This window comes from Mus caroli, unplaced genomic scaffold (genome assembly GCF_978045245.1).
Source record: "Mus caroli unplaced genomic scaffold, Mus_caroli_1 scaffold_2, whole genome shotgun sequence".
Lineage (NCBI taxonomy): Eukaryota > Metazoa > Chordata > Mammalia > Rodentia > Muridae > Mus > Mus caroli.
Window position 1 is genome coordinate 164,989,635 of NW_028227257.1, and position 18,985 is coordinate 165,008,619.

The window sequence follows — 18,985 nt, forward strand, 5'->3', positions numbered from 1 at the left end:
AGGGCCACAAGCCTCTTCGGTCAGAAAAGCACCTGGGTAGCGAGGGCGCAGGGTCGGCTGACACTCGCCAGCTACCCACAACACCCGCCACAGGATCTTAAGACTTCTGGTGAGTGGAACACAGCTTCTGCTCCAAACCAATTGCGCGCGGGACCTGAGACTGCATTAGTTAGGGAAGCAGAAACCGGCCAGAGTAGGGCCACAGGCCTCATCCGGCCAGATCAGCACCTGGGTAGCTAGAGCACAGGGTCGGCTGACACCCGCCAGCTACCCACAACCCCGCCACAGGATTTTGAGACTGCTGGTGAGTGGAACACAGCTTCTGCTCCAATCCAATTGCGTGCGGGACCTGAGACTGCACTAGTTAGGGAAGCAGAAACCGGACTGAGTAGGGCCACAGGCCTCATCCGGCCGGATCAGCACCTGGGTAGCTAGAGCGCAGGGTCGGCTGACACCCACCAGCTACCCACGACCCCCGCCACAGGATTTTGAGACTGCTGGTGAGTGGAACACAGCTTCTGCTCCAGTCCAGTCACGCGGGACCTGAGACTGCTCTGGTTGGGGAGAGAGAAATCCGGCCTACATAGGGCCACAAGCCTCTTCCGGTCAGAAAAGCACCTGGGTAGCGAGGGCGCAGGGTCGGCTGACACTCGCCAGCTACCCACAACACCCGCCACAGGATCTTAAGACTTCTGGTGAGTGGAACACAGCTTCTGCTCCAAACCAATTGCGTGCGGGACCTGAGACTGCATTAGTTAGGGAAGCAGAAACTGGCCAGAGTAGGGCCACAGGCCTCATCCTGCCGGATCAGCACCTGGGTAGCTAGAGCGCAGGGTCCGCTGACACCCGCCAGCTACCCACGACCCCCGCCACAGGATTTTGAGACTGCTGGTGAGTGGAACACAGCTTCTGCTCCAGTCCAATCACGCGGGACCTGAGGCTGCTCTGGTTGGGGAGAGAGAAATCCGGCCTACATAGGGCCACAAGCCTCTTCCGGTCAGAAAAGCACCTGGGTAGCGAGGGCGCAGGGTCGGCTGACACTCGCCAGCTACCCACAACACCCGCCACAGGATCTTAAGACTTCTGGAGAGTGGAACACAGCTTCTGCCCCAATCCAGTTGCGCGCGGGACCTGAGACTGCATTAGTTAGGGAAGCAGAAACCGGCCTGAGTAGGACCACAGGCCTCTTCCGGCTGGACCAGCACCGGGGTACTGCCAGCGACCCACGACCCCCGCCACAGGATTTTGAGACTTCTGGTGAGTGGAACACAGCTTCTGCTCTAATCTTTAAACAGTGACAATGACAACAACTAACCCCAGAGATTACCAGATGGCGAAAGGTAAACGTAATAATCTTACTAACAGCAACCAAGAACACTCACCATCATCAGAACCCAGCACTCCCACTTCGCCCAGTCCAGGGCACCCCAACACACCGGAAAAGATAGACACGGATCTAAAAGCATATCTCCTGATGATGGTAGAGGACTTCAAGAAGGACTTTAATAACACACTTAAAGAAATACAAAGGAACACTGGTAAACAGGTAGAAGACAATAAAGAGGAAGCACAAAAATTTTTTAAAGAATTGCAGGAGAACACTGCTAAAGAGTTAAAAATCCTTAACGAAAAACAGGATAACCTAATCAAACAGGTAGAAGTCCTTAATGAAAAACAGGAAAACACATCCAAACAGATGATGGAAATGAACAAAACCATACTAGACCTAAAAAGGGAAGTAGACACAATAAAGAAAACCCAAAATGAGGCAACACTGGAGATAGAAACCCTAGGAAAGAAATCTGGAACCATAGATACCAGCATCAGCAACAGAATACAAGAGATGGAAGAGAGAATCTCAGGTGCAGAAGATTCCATAGAGAACATCGGCACAACAATCAAGGAAAATGTAAAATGCAAAAAGATCCTAACTCAAAACATCCAAGAAATACAGGACACAATGAGAAGACCAAACCTACGGATAATAGGAGTGGATGAGAATGAAGATTTTCAACTCAAAGGACCAGCAAACATCTTCAACAAAATTATAGAAGAAAACTTCCCAAATCTAAAGAAAGAGATGCCCATGAACATACAAGAAGCCTATAGAACTCCAAATAGACTGGACCAGAAAAGAAATTCCTCCCGACACATAATAATCAGAACAATAAATGCTCTAAATAAAGATAGAATACTAAAAGCAGTAAGAGAAAATGGCCAAGTAACATATAAAGGCAAGCCTATCAGAATTACACTAGATTTTTCACCAGAGACTATGAAAGCCAGAAGATCCTGGACGGATGTTATACAGACACTAAAAGAACACAAATTCAGGCCCAGGCTACTATACCCAGCCAAACTCTCAATTAACATAGATGGAGAAACCAAAGTATTCCACGACAAAACCAAATTCACACATTATCTCTCCACGAATCCAGCCCTTCAAAGGATAATAACAGAAAAAAACCAATACAAGGACAGGAACCACGCCCTAGAAACAACAAGAAGGTAATCCCTCAACAAACCTAAAAGAAGACAGCCACAAGAACAGAATGCCAACTTTAACAACAAAAATAACAGGAAACAACAATTACTTTTCCTTAATATCTCTCAATATCAATGGACTCAACTCCCCGATAAAAAGACATAGACTAACAAACTGGCTACACAAACAAGACCCAACATTTTGCTGCTTACAGGAAACTCATCTCAGAGAAAAGGATAGATACTACCTCAGAATGAAAGGCTGGAAAACAATTTTCCAAGCAAATGGTATGAAGAAACAAGCTGGAGTAGCCATTCTAATATCTGATAAGATTGACGTCCAACCCAAAGTCATTAAAAAAAAAAAAGGGAGGGACACTTCATACTCATCAAAGGTAAAATCCTCCAAGAGGAACTATCAATCCTGAATATCTATGCTCCAAATACAAAGGCAGCCACATTCATTAAAGAAACTTTAGTAAATCTCAAAGCACACATTGCACCTCATACAATAATAGTGGGAGACTTCAACACACCACTTTCACCAATGGACAGATCATGGAAACAGAAACTAAACAGGGACACAGAGAAACTAAGAGAAATTATGAATCAAATGGATCTGGCAGATATCTACAGAACATTCTATCCTAAAACAAAAGGATATACCTTCTTCTCAGCACCTCATGGTACCTTCTCCAAAATTGACCACATAATTGGTCACAAAACAGGCCTCAACAGATACAAAAATATTGAAATTGTCCCATGCATCCTATCAGATCACCATGGACTAAGGCTGATCTTCAATAACAAAATAAATAATAGAAAGCCAACCTTCACGTGGAAACTGAACAACACTCTTCTCAATGATACCTTGGTCAAGGAAGGAATAAAGAAAGAAATTAAGGACTTTTTAGAGTTCAATGAAAATGAAGCCACAAAATACCCAAACTTATGGGACGCAATGAAAGCATTTCTAAGAGGAAAACTCATAGCTCTGAGTGCCTCCAAAAGGAAACTAGAGAGAGCACACATTAGCAGCTTGACAACACACCTAAAAGCACTAGAAGAAAAGGAAGCAAATTCACCCAAGAGGAGTAGAAGGCAGGAAATAATCAAACTCAGGGGCGAAATCAACCAAGTGGAAACAAGAAAAACTATTCAAAGGATCAACCAATCAAGGAGCTGGTTCTTTGAGAAAATCAACAAAATAGATAAACCCTTAGCCAGACTCACTAGAGGGCACAGGGAAAGCATCCTAATTAACAAAATCAGAAATGAAAAAGGAAACATAACAACAGATCCTGAAGACATCCAAAACACCATCAGATCCTTCTACCAAAGGCTATACTCAACAAAACTGGAGAACCTGGATGAAATGGAGAAGTTCCTAGACAGTTACCAGGTACCAAAGTTGAATCAAGACCAGGTTAATGATCTAAACAGCCCTATATCCCCCAAAGGAATAGAAGCAGTCATTAATAGTCTCCCAACTAAAAAAAGCCCAGGACTAGATGGGTTTAGTGCAGAGTTCTATCAGACCTTCAAAGAAGATCTAATCCCAGTTCTTCACAAACTATTCCACAAAATAGAAACAGAAGGTACTCTACCCAACTCCTTCTATGAAGCCACAATTACTCTGATACCTAAACCACAAAAAGACCCAACAAAGATAGAAAACTTCAGACCAATATCCCTTATGAATATTGATGCAAAAATCCTCAATAAAGTTCTTGCTAACCGAATCCAAGAACACATCAAAACAATCATCCATCCTGACCAAGTAGGTTTCATCCCAGGGATGCAGGGATGGTTCAATATACGGAAATCCATCAACGTAATCCAGTATATAAACAAACTCAAAGACAAAAACCACATGGTCATCTCGTTAGATGCGGAAAAAGCATTTGACAAGATCCAACACCCATTCATGATAAAAGTCTTGGAAAGATCAGGAATTCAAGGCCCATACCTAAACATGATAAAAGCAATCTACAGCAAACCAGTAGCCAACATCAAAGTAAATGGTGAGAAGCTTGAAGCAATCCCTCTAAAATCAGGGACTAGACAAGGCTGTCCACTTTCTCCATACCTATTCAACATTGTACTTGAAGTCCTAGCCAGAGCAATTCGACAACAAAAGGAGATCAAAGGGATACAAATTGGAAAAGATGAAGTCAAAATTTCACTCTTTGCAGATGATATGATAGTATATATAAGTGACCCTAAAAATTCCACCAGAGAACTCCTAAGCCTGATAAACAGCTTCGGTGAAGTAGCTGGATATAAAATTAACTCAAACAAATCAATGGCCTTTCTCTACACAAAGAATAAACAGGCTGAGAAAGAAATTAGGGAAACAACACCCTTCTCAATAGTCACAAATAATATACAATATCTTGGCGTGACTCTAACTAAGGAAGTGAAAGATCTGTATAATAAGAACTTCAAGTCTCTGAAGAAAGAAATTCTAGAAGATCTCAGAAGATGGAAAGATCTCCCATGCTCATGGATTGGCAGGATCAACATTGTAAAAATGGCTATCTTGCCAAAAGCAATCTACAGATTCAATGCAATCCCCATCAAAATTCCAAATCAATTCTTCAACGAATTAGAAAGTGCAATCTGCAAATTCATCTGGAATAACAAAAAACCTAGGATAGCAAAAACTCTTCTCAAGGATAAAAGAACCTCTGGTGGAATCACCATGCCGGACCTAAAGCTCTACTACAGAGCAATTGTGATAAAAACTGCATGGTACTGGTATAGTGACAGACAAATAGACCAATGGAATAGAATTGAAGACCCAGAAATGAACCCACACACCTACGGTCACTTGATCTTCGACAAGGGAGCTAAAAATATCCAGTGGAAGAAAGACAGCATTTTCAACAAATGGTGCTGGCACAACTGGTTGTTAACATGTAGAAGAATGCGAATCGATCCATTCCTATCTCCTTGTACTAAGGTCAAGTCTAAGTGGATCAAGGAACTTCACATAAAACCAGAGACACTGAAACTTATAGAGGAGAAAGTGGGGAAAAGCCTTGAAGATATGGGCACAGGGGAAAAATTCCTGAATAGAACAGTAATGGCTGGTGCTGTAAGATCGAGAATTGACAAGTGGGACCTCATGAAACTACAAAGCTTCTGCAAGGCTAAAGACACCATCAATAAGACAAAAAAACCACCAACAGATTGGGAAAGGATCTTCACCTATCCTAAATCAGATAAGGGACTAATATCCAATATATATAAAGAACTCAAGAAGGTGGACTCCAGAAAGTCAAATAACCCCATTAAAAAATGGGGCTCAGAACTGAACAAAGAATTCTCACCTGAGGAATACCGAATGGCAGAGAAGCACCTGAAAAAATGTTCAACATCCTTAATCATCAGGGAAATGCAAATCAAAACAACCCTGAGATTCCACCTCACACCAGTCAGAATGGCTAAGATCAAAAATTCAGGTGACAGTAGATGCTGGCGAGGATGTGGAGAAAGAGGAACGCTCCTCCATTGTTGGTGGGATTGCAAGCTTGTACAACCACTCTGGAAATCAGTCTGGCGGTTCCTCAAAAAATTGGACATAGTACTACAGGAGGAGCCAGCAATACCTCTCCTGGGCATATATCCAGAAGATGTCCCAACCGGTAAAAAGGACACATGCTCCACTATGTTCATAGCAGCCCTATTTATAATAGCCAGAAGCTGGAAAGAACCCAGATGTCCCTCAACAGAGGAATGGATACAGAAATTATTGTACATTTACACAATGGAGTACTACTCAGCTATTAAAAAGAATGAATTTATGAAATTCCTAGCCAAATGGATGGACTTGGAGGGCATCATCTTGAGTGAAGTAACACAATCACAAAAGAACTCACACAATATGTATTCACTGATAAGTGGATATTAGCCCAAAACTTAGGATACCCAAGATATAAAATACAATTTGCTAAACGCATGAAACTCAAGAAGAATGAAGACCAAAGTGTGGACACTGTGCACCTTCTTAGAATTGGGAACAAAACACCCAGGGAAGGAGTTACAGAGACAAAGTTCGTAACTGTGATGAAAGGATGGACCATTTAGAGACTGCTGTATCCAGGGATCCATCCCATAATCAGCTTCTAAACGCTGACACCATTGCATACACTAGCAAGATTTTGCTGAAAGGACCCAAATATATCTGTCTCTTGTGAGAAGATGCCGGGGCCTAGCAAACACAGGAGTAGATGTTCACAGTCAGCTATTGGATGTATCACAGGGCTCCCAATGGAGAAGCTAGAGAAAGTACCCAAGTAGCTAAAGGGATCTGCAACCCTATTGTTGGAACAACATGATGTACTAACCAGAACCCCGGAGCTCTTGTCTCTAGCTGCATATGTATCGAAAGATAACCTATTCGGCCATCAATGGAAAGAGAGGCCCATTGGACTTGCAAACTTTATATGCCCCAATATATTGGAATGCCAGGGCCAAAAGAGTGGGAATGGGTGGGTAGGGAAGTGGGGGGTGCTATGGGGGACTTTTGGGATAGCATTGGAAATGTAATTGAGGAAAATATGTAATAAAAATATTAAAAATTAAAAAAAAATAGGGTACAGAGCTAAACAAAGAATTCTCAACTGAGGAATACCGAATGGCTGAGAAGTACCTGAAAAAGTGTTCAACATACTTAATCATCACGGAAATGCAAATCAAAACAAACCTGAGATTCCACCTCACACCAGTCAGAATTGCTAAGATCAAAAATTCAGGTGACAGCAGATGCTGGCGAATATGTAGAGAAAGAGGGACACTCCTCCGTTGTTAGTGGGATTACAAGCTGGTACCACTGCTCTTAAAATCAGTTTGGCAGTTCCTCAGAAAATTGGACATAATAGTTCTGGGAGATCCAGCAGTATGTCTTCTGGCCATATACCCATAAGATGTTCCAACTTGTAATAAGGACACATGCTCCATTATGTTCATAGCAGACTTATTTATAATAGCCAGAAGCTGGAAAGATCCCAGATGTCCCTCAGCAGAGGAATGGATAGAGAAAATGTGGTACATTTACATAATGGAGTACTACTCAGCTATTAAAAACAATGAATTCATTAAATTCTTAGGCAAATGAATGCATCTGGAGGATGTCATCCTGAGTGAGGTACCCAATTAGAAAAGAACACACATGGTATGCACTCACTGATAAGTGGATATTAGCCCAGAAACTTAGAATATCCAAAATACAATTTGCAAAACACATGAAACTCAAGAAGAAGGAAGACCAAAGTGGGAATACTTTGCCCCTTCTTAGAATGGGGAACAAAATACCAATGGGAGGAGTTACAGAGACAAAGTTCAGAGCTAAGACGGAAAGAAAGACCATTCCAGAGACTGCCCCATTCGGGGATCCATCCCATATACAAGGACCAAACCCAAACACTATTGCATATGCCAGAAAGATTTTGCTGACAGGACTCTGATATAGCTCTCTTTTGTGAGGCTATGCCAGTGCCTGTCAAATACAGAAGTGGATGCTCATAGTCATCTATTATATGGAACACAGGACCCCCAGTGGAGGAGCCAGAGAAAGTACCCAAGGACTGAAGGGGTCTGCAACCCTATAGGTGGAACAACTATATGAACTAACCAGTACTCCCAGAGCTTGTGTCTCTAGCTGCATATATAGCAGAAGATGGCCTAGTCAGCCATCAATGGGAAGAGATACCCCTTGGTCTTGCAAACTTGATATGCCCCAGTACAGGGGAATGCCAGGGCCAAGAAATGGGAGTGGGTGGGTAGGGGAGCAGGGCAGGGGGATGGTATAGGGGACTTTTGTGATAGCATTTGAAATATAAGTGAAGAAAATATCTAATAAAAAATTGAAAAAAAATTGAAATTTAAAGAAAAGATAAACAATAAAAAAATAGATCCTTCAGGAAATAGTGCTATCAAAAGTCCATGCTAGAAAATAAAACATGGAAAAGCCAACTTAGTATTAGAAAAAATATACTATTATAACAAAGTGTACCTAACAGAATAAAACTTTTTGTAATAAGAGGCAGTGTGTTATCCCTAGGACAGAGTTTAAGTAAGACTTAATATCTCACATCTTCTTCACTGTCAGAGAAGTTACCTCTGTCACTTAATTACTGAAGTTATAGGAATGACCTCTTTATTGGCTGACCGTTCATTTGTTAATATACTCAGTAACAATTTGAAGTGCTAATGCTGGCTGATCTAGGCATAGGACCTAGAGGGTTTCTTATATTTTAATAGAACAGAGTAAGTTGTAGGAAGGAAAGTTTTTAAAGTTAGCTTAATTATAAAGGAATAAAAGTGAATCCTTCATGCTGAAGGTGTTTGCAATGCCAAAAGAAGAACAACATCAGCCAACCAGACTCTCCAGAGCTCCCAGAGTCTAAGCCACCAACCAATGAGTACACATGGCTCGAGCTGCATATAGAGCAGAAGATGGCCTTGTCAGGCATAAATGGGAGGGGAGTTCCTTGGTCCTGTGAAGGCTCCATAGATGCCCCAGTGTAGGGGAATCAAGGGACAGGAGGTGCGAGTGAGTGGGTGAGTAGAACACCCTCATAGAAGCAGGGGAAAGGAGGATGGGATAGGGGGTTTTAGGGAGGGTACAGAAACTGGGACATGGGATAACATTTGAAATGTAAATGAAGAAAATATCCAATAAAAATAGAAATAAAAAATGAATGCTTCAGAATAATATACATGTTAGATCCAATTGTAAAGGGCTTGAAGTAACTTTTAAGATTCATACTACTCTGTAGTTGTTAATAATTTAATCACCTCAACTTTGACATCTTGCTTTTATATGATTATAAAAAAGATTAGTATGGTTTTTCTGTTAAGTATTCATGTTTTACATTATTTGATTGATTGATATTATGTATTTAAAACTGATGTGAAGGAAAAAGAGAAGAAACAGAAGTCACCTACTGAACTAAAACAGGAGATATAATGGCTATCAAAACTATGACAGGTAGGTTCTGTAAATATACAAATAAGTCAATTACTTGAATAACACACATGCATACAATAAAAACATGATATTTTGAATGGTTTGTGACTAGTAAGAAAATGATATTATTAACAAACTTTTCCTAAAAATGAAATTGATCATGCTGAAGAATTATAGAAACTATTCAGAACATACAGACTATAAGGAAAGACAAATGTCCCTATATTTAGATGTCATAATTGTCTACTTCAGAGATTCTATAATTACAACATAACTTAGTAATGCTATATTACAAATTATGAAGTATCACTAGAGAGTTTTAGCTATTGTATAGCTGTAATTATAATGATTGTGTTATGTTAGTACAAGATTAGATACTTTGTGATAATCAGCGTTATATGACTATAACAAACCTAATATAAATAAGATCTTAAAACTTGTTGGTTTATTTTGTTACACAGTTTTATAGGTATGAACTCATGTTCAATTGGCCATGGATTGATAGACAGATATATACATACATACATACATACATACATACATGAAAGCTAATAGGTAGAAGATAGGTGATAGATAACAAATACATAGAGAAGCACAGAGAGAGACAGAGAGAGACAGAGTGAAGAGGAGGAAAACAAAGTATTGCAATGTTCTTGGGGATATTTCCTAGTGACTCAGACTTCCTTCTAGGTTTTATGATTTTTGCTATTCTATTTCTTTACCACGATGGTGTAGTAAAGAAATACTGTGTGTCCCTGCTGTGGACCAAATATTAATTTATGAATCTTTTAGGGGCATGCTGGAGCTAAACAACAGAACATGTACAAATCAACAGACGAGATGGGGATCTCAATGTAGCTAGAGTTACTACAATGTTTTGACATGGATATGAATGACAATATAATGAAAAAAGCAATTAAATAAAGGGTAGGCCTGATACTATGAGAGTAATGGGTAGCTATAGGAAAATATGGAACTTTTCTAATACACAGACACACACACACACACACACACACACACATACACTAAATCCCAGCATTTAAGAGGCAGTGGCACATAGATCTCTGTTCAAAGTCATCTTAGTTGCATAATGAGTTCCTAGTTAGCCAGAGGTACATAGTGAGATTTTTAAGTCAGAGTTTGTGTCAAACTTTGAGAGTTTGCTATTTACAGAGTTTGTGTAAAAAAAACAAAAACAAAAACAAAACAAAAAAAACCAAAAAACACATGAAAATGAAGCTTAGTACAACTAAGGGAACTAAGGATAATACAAATTGATAGTCACTAGTACTTCATACTCATGAGAAGAGCAGGAATAAAAATAGATACAATAGTGAATGTTGTTTAGGTGTTGGGGGAAAAGCAACTACCAATACTATTGTCATGAACTATGATATAGTTTCTATTGTCAATGACAATAATCTCAGTAGGAATTTGTGATTACTTACGTCGTTGTTTCTAATTTCCTTGTAATTTTTATCAAACAATAATAACAACATAAAAATGAATATTTTTGCTAACAGTGTTTAAAAATTAGGTTCTGGGGCTAGAGAGATGACTCTGGTTTGAAGCATAGGCTTCTCTGGCAGAGGACCTGAATTCTGTTTCCAGAACCCGCACAGAGATGTACAATCACCTATAACCGAAGTTCCAGGAGATAGAATGCCCTCTTTTGGCCTTCTTAACAGTTTATACACATGGTACATATACAGACATAAAAAGCACTCACAACACACGGATTAAAATTTAAAATTCTTTAAAAATATCATTGTACTGGCTATTTTTGTGTCAACTTGACACAGCTGAGTTATCACAGAGAAAGGAGCTTCAGTTGAGGAAATGCCTCCATGAGATCCAACTGTAAGGCATTTTCTCAATTAGTGATGAAGGGGGAAAGGCCCCTTGTGGGTGGGACCATCCCTGGGCTGGTAGTCTTGGGTTCTATAAGAGAGTAGGCTGAGCAAGCCAGGGGAGGCAAGCCAATAAAGAACATCCTTCCATGGCCTCTGCATCAGCTCCTGTTTCCTGACCTGCTTGAGTTCCAGTCCTGACTTCTCTGGTGATGAACAGCAGCATGAAGTGTAAGCCTAATAAACCCTTTCCTCCACAACTTGCTTCTTGGTCATGATGTTTGTGCAGGAATAGAAACCCTGACTAAGACAATCATCTACTGAAAGAATAGTGTTTTGCTTATGAAAAGATTTTAGGGCACAATATTTTGAAAAACTTTCTTTGATGATGTCAATCTTTTGAAAACTTAAAATGAATTTTACATATGCAAAGCATTTGAGGGAACAATAGAAATAGCACACACATGAATTCTTCTTCCCTATTGTGCAAAATTTGGACAATAATATGCTACCATGTTATGCAAAATACTTCATAAGGAAAGGCAGGGATCAGTGCTGATAATTTAGAATAGACAATGAAAGGTGTCTGAGCTCCAAGCTTCCCAGCATCAGCACTCAGTAATGAATTCCTAAAGCTTAGCGTAGTTGATCCTTCACAGGAAACCTGGCTTATGAACATTATGATACCTGACCTACTTTCTAACATAATCTCCCAAAGAAAGCAAAAGTTATTCCCAGCTCATGATTAATAAAGTTTCTGAAAACACACCAGTTGTTTTCAAGGTGATATACCCCCTTTATGGAAGCCAGTGTTGGGATTAGTGCTTAAACTTGACATAATTATCTCCCCCTCTTCCCTCCAGAAGTAATTTGCACTACCTGTAACTCTCCCCCCTCTCAAACAGTGGATGCTCTTGCATCCACTTACTGTACTAGAAATTATTCATCCTCCAAAATTATTCATGTCATTTCTCTTTTTTTTTTCTGTGATTCTCCAAGGTCAGGTTTATCAGAATAATCAAATAGTACATGCAGATATTTAACACACAATTAACATCAAGAGAATTTTGATACTAGTATGTCAGGTGACATGTGTTAGTTACAAATTATTTGCTTAGATTTTTATATGCATTTTTATGGAGTGAAACATTTGATGATTTGGCTTAGTTTTTTGACTTTGTAAGAAACAGAGACATATGCTGAGCAAGAATCAAACTTGAGACATTGAACTTGGGGTCACACTGGACAAGAAATATGCAGGAAGAGTCTCTCTTGTGATGCTGGATAGCTCTAACTCAGCTGAAGTATCGAGGACACACAGATTCTATTCTATAGTATAGCACACAGCACAAATCAGCTATGATGGCTTGAAGAGTATATCTATTAAATATACTTTGCTTAATTAAAATTTTAATTAGCATGATTTGTTGATGACTCAAGTCCAATATATGTTTCAGAGTTTCTTATAACTACCAAAGGACACCCTGCAGTGGTATATTCACTTTTGCCATGAATAATAGAAATTTCAATATATCACAGTAGAGAAGTAGACATTTGCATGGTATCAAAGAGTACATGCAGATATTGTACTCTCAAGAGCCATGCTACCAGATATTCACACAATGACTTTGACATGATGCTCAAATTTTTGTGCATTATCTGACTACACAAAGAGAATACTTTCTACTTAAGAGAAATGTGTGGTATATGCCCATGAGAAAACTTTTTGTTTTATTTAATGTATATACTTATGGAACTCATATATTACCTAACATATAATTGTTCCATCAATATTTATAAAATTGTTCTTTCAGTCTGGTGTTCACTATCCCTCTTGATTTGTTAGCCGAGTTAAGAAAACATTTAACCATCTTATCATGATACTTAAGTATTTCCTAACAAGACCCATAAGTTTTTGTCATAAATAGTTTTATGAATCTTTGGTTCAAAACATTTCCTAACTTTATTGTGGGTTTTGTGTGTGTGTGTTTTTTTTTTTCAAATTCTATCTAATGGAAAATTTCCTCTCTTCTAATTGAGTCCAGCCTGTTTCCAAGCATATATTAATATGCCTTTAACATATATAAAGTTTTGAAATTAGCTTGATGTTTAAATATATAATTTCCATTGTTTCTATATGTATATTGCCTACATGTTGAAAATGAAGAAGAATCTAGTGCTGCTCAGTAGTATTATAAATTTCCTCATAAGTTGGCAAAATTCAAGTATTTTGATAATTCCTGCTCTACTAGCTATTAAATGCTGATAATATATTTCCAATTAAAATATGACAAGAAAGCTCATTAGGGTGTTTCATGGCTAAATCCCAGTACTTTTAGTGTTTAAGGCAGAAGGATCCCAAGTTTAGTGACAGCCTGGACTGTGCAGCATTTTTGAGGCTAGTTTCTCAACAATACTCTATCTTAAATGACTAATGAAATAAAATAAAATGATAGGAAGCCAAAATAGTAATTGTTTTTCTGAAAAACCTTTATATCACTTATATTAAATTAAAGATTTACAGATGTTAGATATACAAACAGCTTGGGGAAATATTTCTAAAATTTTCGAAATGTTATTCAAATGCTAAAGCAGCAGATGCTTTTTAATTTTTTGAAGGTTTTTGATTCACAGTTTATATGATGTTACATCAAATTAAGACAACAAATAAGTTTGTATTACAATGTGTTAACTTCTCTATGATCAGACACCCTATACGCCCCAAGTTAACCATTTTGTTCTTTGTGCTATTTGTAGATGGTGCACTTCTAACAAACAATAGTGGTTCAGGGGTTATTATTTTCTTTAGCTGTGATATATATTCAAGGTATATTTAAAAATTTCAATAAAAATATAGATTTAAAGCCAAAAATCTAATTGGTTGCCAGCCAAACTTCTAAAATCAGTTGCTATGGTGATTCTTTTCATTGTTTCTTCCTATTCTTCCAGATCTAAGTAGAACATCAAAGTTTTTAGCATATATAGGATAATTCTTTAAGCAGATTCTAGCTACTGTAATTAAAATATAATAATTAAGACCAGTAGATTTGGAATACATTAGAATGTTTAAAGTCTATAATAAACAAGACTGTGATAAAGGGGATCCCACTTCTGTATTTAGAACCAGGTCAAATATGGTTACTTTGTCTGTGGTGGGGTTGGGGGATATTTTTAACATTTTATTAGCAACTTCCACTAAGGAACTAAACACATTTTTCTTTTTTTCTGTACAGTCTCTGGAATAAATTTAACTTCCCTGATTCTATGTTCTGACATAGACATGCTCACTACAAATTCAAAGCATTTAGTAATGTGATCATCTACAAAACATATTCTGAAAAAGGTGAGAACATCTTGCTGCAATAATCTCATCACTTGAGAGGTGAGGAAGGAGGTTCAAATCCAGTCTCAGCCATATAGCAAGTTTGAGGATAATCTGGCTCCATCTCAGGAGAACAAACGTGTGCAGTGAGATAATCTCAGTTGTTCTGAGTATGAGAGGGAAGGAGGGACAGAAGGATGGAGGAAGAGGAGAGAGGGAGGAAGAGGAAGGGAGAGAAGAGAAGACAGAAGATGGGAGGGGAGAAAGGAGAAGAAGGAAGAAATAACCCTTCCCCATGGCTGCTTCATATAAAAGAACGTTTGAGAAAAAGTTTTCAACATATGTCTTTTAGTATAGTACCAAATTATCTAACTGATAAAATTTTTAAATATTAATAATATTAAAGCAAGAATGCCATTAGTAAAAATTTAATTAGTAGGAAATTAATGTATTAAAAGTACATTAAAATATATATTTTAAAATGACAAAGTCACATTACACATGGTACTCAAAATATACCTATTCTGTTTAACTAATAAATTGTTTAATTATTGTTTTATTCAAATGAAAATGCCATTAAAGAAACTATACAATCATTGATGTGAAATTTAATAAAAGTTTAGCAAAAAGTATATAAGGTGAAAGATATTAAGAGTTACATATAAATACAGCATTCAATATAAAATATTCACATATTTTGCCATATTTTATACATTTATATTTGTTTTTACATATTCAAATAACAAATATCTATGTTACATAAAGAAAAGTCTGTATCAATAACTATTTTATAGATGAATGTATGTATGTGCACAGTGTATGTTTGTGTTCATGTGTATATGCATGTGCAGAGATCTGGGCACTGTTTATGCATGTGTATGCATGAGTGGAGAGGCTGGATGTTTGGAAAGGAGATAACTCAACAGATCATGGAAGATGCTGTGTGGCATTGGTTCACCTTGCCATTATATGCTGATGAAATTTATCATGACTCTGTAGAGAGAAACGTACTAAAGAACTTCTGTTGGTGTTCCTGGGATATCTTGCTGCTGCCACGGTTTCCTGCATATTGGCAGAGCTTCATGGTTTCTTCTGGATTGAACTGTCATTGCTGAATTGTGAATTGGACTGTTGCTATCATGACAAGGAAGACTGTAATCTCCCCCAAGGAACTACTTCTAAACAGATCCATAGCCTCCTTTGCCCTATTGACCTTTCATTCACATTATCTCTCACGGATGATGGGCTAGACAGAGTTTAAAGCATTTAAGAACCCTTATTAAAGTAGGTTTTGAAAAATATAAGCCTATATCAGACCTGTGCTATTTTCTTTTGAATGCTTGTTGGGGATTCATACTCTGGTCCTTATGTTCCTATGGCACACACTTTACAAGCCAGACCATCTCTCAGCTCAATAACTTATCTGAAAGATTCAGTTTTAAATATGGTAGTTTGGTAGCTTAAGCAGAGCAATGCATCATAAATTAAAGTTCTTAGATGCTAGTACCAACTTAGTACCAGTTGTATAAATTTTGATGAAAACTAATCTAGTCTTTTTGGTAGGTTAAGCTATGATAAGCACCAATAATGTTTGTTCCATTAACCTCTAAGAGTTTATATGATGATAAAGCAGAAATAAGTAAATAAAAACCTTTTTAAAAGTTCTATGTAACAACTGGTTCTGCTAATAAAGTTGTTATTGAAAGTACAGGTTTAGTTTCAAGAAGCAAATATATAATATATGACAGTTCCAGCTTAGAAGTGATAGCAGTAGAATAACCTATAAACCTTCATTTGGGCAATCTATGTTTACCTCATTTATAAAACAATGAAGTAAACTTAGATTGTGTCACACAGTGATACAGAATTAACCTCAGTGAGCACAGATGATCATCCTAGCTAAGAGCTTTTTAATAGGTACTGTCTTGAATGAGTTGAACGCAAACACCATCGCTACAGAATTACTCTGTATCTATTGTGGTAGAAGACTTCATTATTATTTTAATGAATTTACGGATTCAGAACATTATTTTCTTCACCGATGTATCACACCTGATTATGATGTAAGCAAATGTGAGCCTTTAAAATAGGTGAAAGTGTGAGACCCTGACTTAGAGCATTTTCCCCTGGAATGTAAAGCCCCTGGATGTTCCCCAAGCTTGTTTCCCCTGATCTTTAAAAATACAGCTAGAAAGAAGCTCTTTGTTCTCTATAGCCAGCAAAAAGCTTTTTTGTTTCTATACTGTATAACCAGAGATGCCTGCCTTCCTGTGCCGAGGACACGGAGATAAAAATTCAGAAAGAACTCACTCCCCACTCCTGCCTTGTAAATTTCACCAAGGACACCCGGAAGAGAAGAACTCTTCCCAACTCCTCCCAACTCCTCCCAACTCTCCTCCCAACTCCTCCCAACTCTCCTCCCAACTTCTCCCAACTCCTCAGCTAGCTGTTAAAAGCCCCCTACTGTCACCTCTCCAGGTCGAACTCCCCTGCCCTGCTTTGGCGGAGGGACTTCGTCCTCAGCTAGCTGATAATAAAACCTCTTGCAGTTTGCATCAGGTGTGGTTTTCTCTCGAGATGTTGGGGTGTTGGCCAGCTCATCCCGGGACTTGAGCGGAGGCCCAGCATCGGGGGTCTTACAAAAGTACACATGCTCATCAATCCATGTAAATAGATTTCAATAGGAACTTGGCCTCATTTTTCAAACACATTGTTTCATATGGTAAACATCTGTTTCTCTACCTACTTCCCAGTTCAGGTTCAATTACTGTACACCTTTATGCAACAACAAAAATCCATCCATTAGCTTTCCGTAAATTGTGTTCAAAGTTAAGTACTGAGAAGGAGAAAGGAGGCCATTTAAACAGTTAAATCAATATAGCTGCACCTACTACTGAGATTTATCTAAAATTTATGTTTCAATGATGAATGCCAAGTAAAGAGCAGAAAAACACCCTTTCACTTACCACAGATGAATGTGGTCTCATCTGAATTATCTGCACAGTCATTCACAAAGTCACATAGTTTGTCCTTTTCAATGCAATGCTTGTTAGCACACATGAATTCATCAGTGGTGCACTTTCTGTTTGTGCTAAGTAGTGGGGAGCAATTTTGAAAGGAAACATCATCTACTGCCACATCTCCTATGTAACTGACACCACGTTTCGCCCTAAAGATGATCTAAAATGATAAAGTGAGTAAAAAAAAGTCAATCAGTGCTGTGCTGCCAAGAAGTTTAGAACTCACAGAATCATGACCTATCAAGAATGTCTAGTCTGACTCCCATAACAGATACCTCATAATGTAAGTGTCCACCAGGATGATAAGGGCTCAGCGGGGTTAAGAATGACATAGCATCATTAAAGTCTGTATGTTCAGTGCCTAAGAATGTGAGAAAATAAACACTACTGCCTAGTATATGTAAAGTTAGCATTTACTGCCTCGACCCCTGGCAGGGGCCATGTACCCATGTCCACTCCATGTGCTAGCTGACATACAACACAGGACTGCTTATTTCTCAGAAACACACACACACAAAGCAAGAGAGAGAGAGAGAGAGAGAGAGAGAGAGAGAGAGAGAGAGACAGAGAGAGAGAGAGAGACAGAGACAGAGAGAGAGAGACAGAGAGAGACAGAGACAGAGACAGAGACAGAGAGACAGAGAGAACCCCAGCCAGACACTTCTGTGTTCCAATTTATATGTACCCATTACAGTATAAATAGGGCTAGATTGCTGTCAAGGTTAAGTTGAGTAAATAATTTAAATACATGACAAAGTCTTCAGTGCTCACATATATGTGTGGCTGTATGCATGTGTATGTGCATGTGTGTTTAAATATAGGACTCTCCCACAGAGTCTTCTGACTTCTCATGCTGCTTCAGCATGTAAGTCAAGGTTACCACTTTCTGAGTCTTAAGGGAAAGGAATCATATGACTGAAGAATCATGAACTGGTTTGCTCATCACTGGACCTTCTCAGTGTATTTCTCACAGTAGGTACTCAGTGATTTGTTACTGAGGAGATGAGTGAGTCATAAGAAAAAGTAAATGTTTATATGCTGTTCTGGTTTGAATAGGAATGGCTCCCATGAGTCAATGCTTGGTCATGGTGAGTGGCACTATTAGTAGGTCTGGCATTGTTTTAATAGGTTTGGTGTTGTTAGAGGAAGTATGTCACCGTGGAGGTAGGACATATGTATGCTCATACTCCATCCTGTGTATACAGTCACCTTCTGTCACTTTCAGAACAAGATGTAGAACTCTCAGCTCCTTCTCCAGTATGATGTCTGCTTGCACTCTGCCATGTTTGCCAACATGATGATAATGGACTGAACCCTTGACTATAAGCCAGTC

General features: G+C 38.6%; 1 protein-coding gene across 1 annotated transcript in view; it reads right to left on the reverse strand.

The window, feature by feature from the left end:
• Window positions 1-18,985, reverse strand: part of Malrd1 (MAM and LDL receptor class A domain containing 1) — a 745,053-nt gene that overhangs the window by 401,516 nt on the left and 324,552 nt on the right. Inside the window, exon 23 of the mRNA XM_021156265.2 lies at window positions 17,599-17,812. Coding sequence (XP_021011924.1) covers window positions 17,599-17,812 — 214 coding nt within the window. The remainder of the gene's footprint in view (window positions 1-17,598; window positions 17,813-18,985) is intronic.